Here is an 8,489-nt window from a genome sequence, read left to right as displayed (position 1 = left end):
TTGCATGTTTCATGTTGGAAAGAGATTACGAGAGGCGTGCACGATGGAAACTCATCTCAAAGAGGCGAGCCAAGATATTTGTAATTTTGTACGGATTCAGAGTTGGATAATACGCGCTTTTTGTTTTTGATACGTGATTGACAAAGACGAGACGGACAACTCGGCAGTCAGCAGCATCTTCAATTCTTGATAATTACAAAATAGACATCCGATTTATAGAATATTTCCATTTAAGGACATAACTTTATACATTTCCATCGTAGCCCTCCACCAGTTCATCATACGAAGAGTCGGCACCATGGGAGATTTGATGTTTACCATGTCCAGTTTTTCGGTGGTTAACATTCGTCAACTACATGATACTATTCCACCATCTCGGTTCAAATGATCATATATCTTAGCATTCTTCACATATCTTTGCCCACCATTGTCAGATGCTGCTTTGGTAATATAATTATAATCCATGCAAACGCTTCAAAAACGTACAAGACTTGAGATTTTGGACTCAAACAGAGACCAGAAGCTAAACAAACATATACTGTTATATTGACAACATAGATAGTTGGTTGAGTTTCGGAATCAAAACAGTTGGTCACAGAGTATCTTATCAGAACAATACAACAAGACTTGTCTCAAACCCCGTTTGGTTTGGTCTGTTCAGCCACAAATCAGCTGAAAACCTTAATTGCTCAGATCTCAGCACCATAGCTAAAATCCGTATCTGCTCCTTACTTCTTTACCCGTTTCAGCTTTACCCGGATTTCAACAATCTCTGTTCCCTTTAGGGTTTTTTTTGTTATCTTAGCATTTACTTGCTCAATCTTCAGGCATGGAGTTGTTGTCATTGTCATCATCGTTGTTGTTATTGCTGTTGTTGTTGCAGTTGTGGTTTCTTCTACCACTTGCATTGCCGTTCACAACTTGAACCCAAACGCTCTGGCTTCTGTCTGCTCCCCCATTGATCTCCCATGTTTGTTGCCTTACGCTTCTGTCGTTTGTGTCAGCACCACTGTCTGAGAATTGCGCCCACACGCTTCTCGTCTTCCCTCCACTGAACTCCTCTTCACAACCCGCAACTGTTTTCAGAAGCTCAGACTGAAGTGAAGGGCAGTGCTCTCTGAGATACTCGAACCCATCTGACCGCATAACAGCTGTTTGGGGAGAGTTTAAGGACAACCGTAAATTGAGTTAGGATGTAGTCTTGAATCAGAAAAGCAAATGGGGTAAATTGCAAACATTAAGTTTTCAGAGAATCCACAAGAAGAAACGAACAAGAAAAACAGAGAAAAGAATATCAAACCAGTGAGGAGTCATAGGATCATACCGACAAGATTTTCTGCAGCGAACTTAAGGGAAACTGATTTTAAGGCAGTAGCATTGTAGCGGTCAGCAAGTGCCAGAATATTTGCGACGGAATTTACAGACATATCCTTGCAAAGCACAGATTCACACATCAGACTGAGTCTAGGTAACCTATATTTATCAGCGGCAGCCAGCAACTTTGCAGCCAACGTGTCTGATGCAGATGGCCCAACAGATGAACCAGTAGCTGACAACTCGGCTTCTTCAATAAGGGCATCCTTGTAGATATAATGCAGCAAAGCCTTCATAACAGATGCATCAAGAGCAAAAAGTAAGAAGAGAAAAAAAAATGCAATGTGCTTGTAGTAGTACATCATGTTTATACATTGTGTCAGAAGCTGAAGACAGATACCTTGAAAACCCTAGGCTCCATGTCAGAAACTTCAATCTCTTGGTCCTCATCCCCAGTTCCCTCAAGCAGCTCATTTTCAAAGACAGGTGACCGAGCGGCCAACACCAACCTGTGAGCACGAAACTTCTCGCCTGCCACGTTAAATGTTACATCTGCACCTTCCTCATTCTCCAGCAGCATCCCAAAATGAGATCCGATATCAGATGCAGGGACATGGATTGAATGTAATCTTGGACAATCTATTTCGGAGACCACAACTCCCACAGTGCAATTAATTTTAAGACAGTCATCCTTCAGAAAATCAGATGTTTCTAGCATAGCTCTTCGGAAAAAGCGCTTGTATCCCCTATTGATAACAAAATGAATATGCATTAAACTAACAAAGGATTCATTTGGATAAGTAAGAAGTTAAGCAAAAGGTTAATGATCTTTCTAATATGAAACAAGATATGTAAATCTAAGGCATCATAAAACAAAAAGAAAGCAAAAGAAAACAGTACAATTTGATCTCCGCATTCATCAACACTAATTTTCTTTTTATCAGTTTATCACCACATTAGCAGGGTTGAATCAGCAGTCAGCCACAATGCACATAACAATTTATCAAAATGTCTTCAGTCTTGGTTCAGAAGGAAGGGTCGTGCTCCACAATCTCAAATTAAGCAGTGAGTCATTTCAAAACGTTAATACCGTAGCAACAGCATCCAAACTAAACTTCTTAAAAACTAAATGGAAAAAGTTTACCACAGAAAATTTCTGCTTTTATATTTTCTTTTAGGAATAACAGATAAAGTAGTAACAAGTTACAAATGGGATAACGAGAAGTGAAGCTATAACTGTTAGACTTCACATTCTCTTTGCAAACAGGCCAATAAGTTAGCCACCTTTAATTAAAAAATAAATCCCATACAAGGAGGGAACATACAACGGAATCACATCATGAAAAAGGGAAATAGTTGATAAGCTTATAGAGGAGAAGGAAAATAACCAAACCATGGATAGATCCATGTGTGCATACTGTGAAATCACTCCTAGCAAGTGTACAATGCACAAGCAAATAACAAACGAAATTCCTACCCCCCAAATTAACCTACGATCCAAAGGAAAATCGATTCACTGCCATGCAAAGTCTCCAAAACCACGTCAAAATGCCAGAAAATTTTTACTTTCAAGCAAAGACATGATATCGGGAAACCAAACTACCAACTTTGCTGAATTCAGCACCATTGCTACAAGCTGGTGGAATAGCACCTACCAGTTTTTGCATTTTCAGAACAATCTGATATGCATTTTTAAAATGTGCCTTGCTACATGCTTAAAGTCCAAGACTTTAATGACAAATCCAAACGAGAAAATTTCAGAAACCAACATCTATTATTGCAGGGAAAAAAAAGAAACTTTCTTACTTCAAAGGCTTTTCTCAAAGCTCATCCGTGGTTTTCCAATCCACCTTTCACATTTATGCATATTCTTTCTCCTTAGTCCCCATCCAATCGCAAAGAAAATCAAACAGATAGAGAAATTTGTCCACTTAATCCTAGGAAATCCTTTTCCAACTGAAGAATCAGAGAAAAAAAAACAGCAATTTACTCATTTATGACCCTGTGTTCTTGTATTCCTAACGCACACGGTCTCAAGCTTCTGAAATCCGCAGACTTTTTCTAGGTTACACGTTCAGTTTCCCATGAAACCAAAAACATATTCTAAGAAATTCAATCTGACACTATGTTGACGAAAAAGGAACTCGAATAAAATCAACCACCTAAAATGGGTATCAAGCTGAATTCACCTCCCCTAAACCCTAGACAGAACAGAAAAACCAAAGCTAGAAAATCAGAGAAGATCACGAGCGACGAACCACATGCTTCCGCGGTACTTGAGGGTGTAAGGGCCGCTCTCGAGGGCACGATCGAAGTGGCTATGGACTTTGTGCTTCCCTTTCCCGCTCTGATCGAGCAACGAGAGCTCGAACAAAGCCCTAACATCGGTGCCGTCGCTGGCGAGGGCGATGAAGACCGAGACGTAGGCCGAATTATCCTCGGGGTTCTTGCCGTCAGGGTAGAAGTAGATAGCCCACTGGTATCCTCCGACGGTGAAGGTGTCGCTGGCGATGTGCTTCCCGATCCCGATTCCTTTGGCCAGTGAATAGCCCTTGATGGTGAAGCTGTGCGATCCGTTTATGGTTTGCGTGACGGAGAGGGAAGAAGACGCCGGTGGCGATGGCATTTCGAATTACGAATTCCAATTCTTCGCCTTTTTCTTCCGAATTTTCTCGGGCGGATTTCCTTTCGAGATTTTCCTGAGAAAGTGACAGAAAATCTCCCTGTTGGAAGAAGAGAATAGGAGACTAGGAGGATATTAATATATTTATGGTTTTGGGACGAAGTGTTTGGTAAACCTGTTTATATCTTTTGGTTTATTTTTTCACCAATTATACAAAATTACAAATATGTAAAAATTCCGGTGATTATCAAAATAATCTCATTATTTTAACTTCAACACATATACATCTAATCATAAATATAATCTTAACGTTAAATTTATAATAATATCTATTCATTATGTTTATACCTTATATATTTCACATAATCATTTAATACAAACGTTATAAATTTAACGTTATAACTAATGTAAACAAAATTATATTTTTAATCATATATATCACAAATTCAAATTCATAGCTAGAGAAAGATAGAGTATTTTTGATATAATGCCAAAATGTCAAACAAATATAAATAGATTTTACAAAATATTAGAGAGAAAAAGGGTAGTAATTTTTTCACAAGAGAACTTTATATTTTTATTTACTATGACAAGAACAAAACGTAAATAAAAGAGCATCTGTTACGTAAAGAGAGGAACCAAACTAGAACCTCGCCTCTACCGTTCTTGCTCTCCGTGCCTGCAACAACATCATCATACCAGGAATAATTGCGAGGAATACGAAGATAAAAGACACCCAGATATGAATCTGAAAGGATATGAGTGAATTGATTCTTGCGATGTTGTTTGTTACAATTCCGGGTTTCGACCATTACTCTCTTGCTTGATTCTCGTGAAGAATGTTGATAGATATTTCTTGTAAAATCTGCTGTGTTTTGGGATATAAAATTGTGGAGTCAATGGATAGTATCTACCGGGACTGCCTCTGTGAAAGCGTCTATGCATTTGGTTTATTCTAGAGGCAATACCAAAGTCATGCCCACGAAGGAGCTGTTCATCGTCCATTATATGTACTCTCCGTCTTTAACAGAATCGGGACTGAGAAAAGTATTCCCTAGAAATACAATTTCTCTGAAAAATGTCCTGCAGATTCCCATTTTTGGTTTGTTCCATCGGGTAACTTTAACTTCTGGTTCAAATGAATTACTTTAGTTTTCGAATAAAGTTTACTTCTAGTGAAATTTGAGATCCTGAACTTTTGCTAGATGTTTGGCATGTATTATACCTAGTAAAAATCGATCATCTCTTGGAATGCCACCCAATTCCGACATCAGGTCAGAGATCGATGTGATCTTGAATCCTTAATCAACAGATATCAAGAACAGCATGATGCCAAGAAGTGCAGCACCTGAACTTACGTTCAGACTCGGAGGAAGCTAGGACGACGCTGTCGCACGGCCGGGCGAGCCGTCCTGAACTTGAGACGCGAACTGCAGGTTCCAAAGGACATCCTCGATGGACGGTCTCTCCCACGGATCCTCGAGGAGACACCTCACTGATACTTCCATCATCGTCTTCAACGACTGATCAGAGCATTCCCTGTGAACCGTGGGGTCCACCATGCTCCTACGAGCCGCCGCATCTTCTTCTGAAACGCTCCCTTGTATCTGTAAACCCGATATCAGAAGTTATCTCGTTTGATCCGAGAGCTTCGATGTCTAAACCTAGAGAACCATATGATATGATGATATCTTATCTACCTGCTCCTTTACAACATCCACTTGACTCTTTGTTTTCAATGGCCTCCCTACAATCAGCTCGAGTAAGATCACTCCAAAGTCGTAAATATCGAGTTTTTCTCCGTCTTTCCGCCCACTCGAAGACATCTTCTGCCCGTCCGACCCCAGAAAGTATTGAGCTCTTTAGATCATAGAAGCACCTAAAACTTTTCGATGTAGCAATGAAAGTTTCGATTTTTAATGTACCTTTCCGACACTTTCGAGTAATGGAAGGTTATAGCTACTGATTTTCGCCCCGAGGTTATTGTCCAGCAAAACGTCAGTTGTTTTCAGATTGTTCGCATAAACACCCGGAACAATACCCGTATGCAAGAACTGGATCCCTTTCGCAACCCCTATGGCCGTGCTTATACGTTGTTCCCATGTCAGCAACCGTCCCATATGCACATCTGCACAGAAACAACGAAAAAAATTCTCAGTTAGTGTAGATAAAAGATCGGAATCCGATATGTTTTCGGGGCAAGTTCAAGGTTTTACCCGAAATCCAGCTCCTGAGGTTCCCGTTAGGAACATACTCGAAAATGAGGAACATTCTGCTGACGGTAGAATCGTCCAAGTAACACTCGAAGCAGTGCCCGAGAAAGCTAACTAAGTTACGGTGCCTCAGTTTAGCAACGAGCTCGATATGCTGCATAAAGTTTTGGGTGTTGCAGCTTTTCTTCATTTTCAAGCATCTGATAGCGACAAAGAACCCGTCTTTCAACTTCCCTCGGTAAATCTGAACGAACAAATCGAAGACGAGAAAATCGTACTTTTGGTTATTGATTCGAATGTTAAACTATGGAGATTAGGAAAATATGTAAGCTTTTACCTGTCCCTCAGAACCTTCACCCATGAAAGCTGATGTTTCGAAGTTATTGGTCGCATATTCGAGCTCTTCTAACGAGAATGTTCTGTAGGCCGGAATCCCGACAGCTCCCAGCGTCATTGTTCGAGAAATATACCCTTTTGAAATGATCAGAAACCCGGTAAATGAACGAGACGTGTGACAAGAAATTACGCAAAAACATGGAGGATGCGATCTTACTTGCATCTGACAGCAACTTAGATGTATATCTAGTTGAAGCATTCTCCATTATCAATCTTGGATGAGCTTTCTTTGCTGTTTTCTCGGCATTTATTCGTCTCACAAACACGAACAAGACAACAACAAGCAGAACTAACCCGCTAACACCTGCAGTTATGCCCGAGGCAAGACCGGCTTTTGAAATCTTCCTCTTCTTTCTCTGGGGAAGAATTCCAACAGCAAGAGCTTCATTGCTGCAGAACGAAACCGGATGCTGGTTTTCAAGGGCAGTATCCAAACAGTTACCCGAATATGAAACTAGCCTGTTCCTGGAGCTCGGCTTAAGACAGGTAGGTAAGCTTCCGGTTAAAAGATTCGATGACAGGTCAACAAGCATAAGCTCGGAGTTGCAAGAAAGATTCACGTTGAGCCGACCAGTGAATTTGTTGTGTGAGATGTTCAAATAAGTTATCCCGGGGAGAGATAACACGGAAGTAGGGAACGGACCGATGAACGTATTGGACGAAAGATCCAAATGTTGGAGCTGATAAAAGGAACTCATTCCTTCTGATGTGATTCCGGACCTAAACCTGTTCTTGCTCAGTATGAGAGTTACCAACTTGTCACCAAGCCTAGGAAACCGAGATCCTAAACAATTCCCTTCCAAGTCCAGAACTTGAAGGTTTGTCAAATGGCTTAAACCGGGCACTTCCCCGTTAAACCGGTTACTCGCAAGATCGAGAACTCTAAGAGCCGACAAGCCACTCAGTGAAGAAGGCAATGACCCGTTGAACATGTTCTTTCTGAAACTCAACACTGTCAAACCAGATAAAGAACCAATCCAATCTGGTAACTCACCAGTAAACATGTTCTTATCCAGGATAAGCGTCTGCAGATTCGCTAGTGTGGAAAGTTCATGAGGGATTGATCCAAAGAGGAAATTGGAGCTGACGTTGAGAATCTCCAACGAGGATAAACGGTCGATCTTTCCAGGTAATGGACCCCATAATCCAAGAGAAACCAAGGTGAGAACTTTAATGTCGGAAAGCTTGACAAGGGTTGTCACGAAAGAATCCATGGAGAAACTCTTTGGTAAGAGACGAGCTCCTCCCCTGTTCCCTATGATGTGTAACTGTGTGACGCTGTCTCCGTAGCAGACAACAGTTAGAGATGGGTTCGGTTCAGAATTGCAGAAATCCGTCGAGCTGTTCCAGAGGCTTAGAGCAGGTGGAAAGTGAAGGAGCTGCTGAATCCTCAAGAGGGTCTGGGATTGAGATGACTGCAACTGCTGAGAATCGGCTATGGAGGCAGAAAGCAAAACCAGAACCAGCAACGCTGGAACACAGAGCTTCTTCTCCATATCCAACAAAGTCATACACAGGATCGAATCAAGATCATAGAAAGATTCTCTCTCTTCTCATGGCAGCAGAGAGTTGGGCCCTCTGCTCAAGAATCGTCAAGAAAAAAAAAAGTTAAAAACTTTGAGAAAAACCCAGAAGGTGTTCACATGCAAATACACAGCATGGGGAATCCCACTCGCACTAGCCGACATCTTCCCTGTCTCTCCATTGTTACTGTAATTACAGAGCTTGCAAGAAGAAGAAGAAACAAGAAAAGGGACATCTTCCAAACAATCAGGAAGTTTATCTTTACACTGAAGCCATTAAACTCGTTTGAAACTTGACACGTGATTTTGTAATAACGTTATGGATTTTTTTTTTAAGAAAAGGGAGACCAGAGATGAAGAAGAACCCACTCGGGCAAAAGCTGTGGTGAAGAAAGCACAAAGACCAAAATTTAAAAAGAT

The 8,489-nt window shown here is 40.9% G+C and overlaps 2 protein-coding genes across 5 annotated transcripts; both read right to left on the bottom strand.

The window, feature by feature from the left end:
* Positions 1-473: 473 nt before the first annotated feature.
* On the bottom strand, positions 474-4,063 carry LOC104802881 (BTB/POZ and MATH domain-containing protein 4-like). Its single transcript, XM_010526697.2, has 4 exons — positions 3,573-4,063; positions 1,715-2,060; positions 1,325-1,604; positions 474-1,151 (listed from the first exon to the last, which is right to left on the bottom strand). Exons 1-4 carry the CDS (start codon positions 3,938-3,940, stop codon positions 817-819), a joined length of 1,329 nt encoding a protein of 442 aa, XP_010524999.1. The 5' UTR covers positions 3,941-4,063; the 3' UTR covers positions 474-816.
* A 356-nt stretch (positions 4,064-4,419) lies between these two features.
* LOC104802879 (probable inactive leucine-rich repeat receptor-like protein kinase At3g03770) lies at positions 4,420-8,442 on the bottom strand. 4 transcript variants are annotated; one of them, XM_010526694.1, is made up of 7 exons: positions 6,704-8,442; positions 6,488-6,621; positions 6,154-6,394; positions 5,863-6,065; positions 5,638-5,766; positions 5,286-5,544; positions 4,420-4,616 (listed from the first exon to the last, which is right to left on the bottom strand). In XM_010526694.1, the coding sequence occupies exons 1-6, from the start codon at positions 8,055-8,057 to the stop codon at positions 5,314-5,316; spliced, it is 2,292 nt and encodes a 763-aa protein (XP_010524996.1). In that variant the 5' UTR covers positions 8,058-8,442; the 3' UTR covers positions 4,420-4,616; positions 5,286-5,313. The 4 variants fall into 4 exon arrangements, with proteins under 4 accessions (XP_010524996.1, XP_010524997.1, XP_010524995.1 ...); XM_010526695.1 differs by having other exon boundaries at positions 5,296-5,544; XM_010526693.1 differs by lacking the exon at positions 4,420-4,616 and having other exon boundaries at positions 5,192-5,544.
* Positions 8,443-8,489: the final 47 nt, after the last annotated feature.

The sequence above is a fragment of the Tarenaya hassleriana genome, unplaced genomic scaffold, assembly GCF_000463585.1.
Source record: "Tarenaya hassleriana unplaced genomic scaffold, ASM46358v1 Cleome8, whole genome shotgun sequence".
Lineage (NCBI taxonomy): Eukaryota > Viridiplantae > Streptophyta > Magnoliopsida > Brassicales > Cleomaceae > Tarenaya > Tarenaya hassleriana.
This window is presented reverse-complemented; position numbering and strand designations above follow the sequence as displayed.

Coding starts and splice junctions, on each gene's coding strand:
- LOC104802881 (XM_010526697.2), bottom strand. CDS start 3,940: ATGCCATCGCCACCGGCGTCTTCTTCCCTCTCCGTCACGCAAACCATA. Junction 2,061..3,572: donor AAGTACCGCGGAAGCATGTG/GTTCGTCGCTCG, acceptor TGTTATCAATAG/GGGATACAAGCGCTTTTTCC. Junction 1,152..1,324: donor CGCTGCAGAAAATCTTGTCG/GTATGATCCTAT, acceptor CTCCCCAAACAG/CTGTTATGCGGTCAGATGGG.
- LOC104802879 (XM_010526694.1), bottom strand. CDS start 8,057: ATGACTTTGTTGGATATGGAGAAGAAGCTCTGTGTTCCAGCGTTGCTG. Junction 6,395..6,487: donor GTGAAGGTTCTGAGGGACAG/GTAAAAGCTTAC, acceptor TTGTTCGTTCAG/ATTTACCGAGGGAAGTTGAA. Junction 5,767..5,862: donor TACTCGAAAGTGTCGGAAAG/GTACATTAAAAA, acceptor TCGGACGGGCAG/AAGATGTCTTCGAGTGGGCG.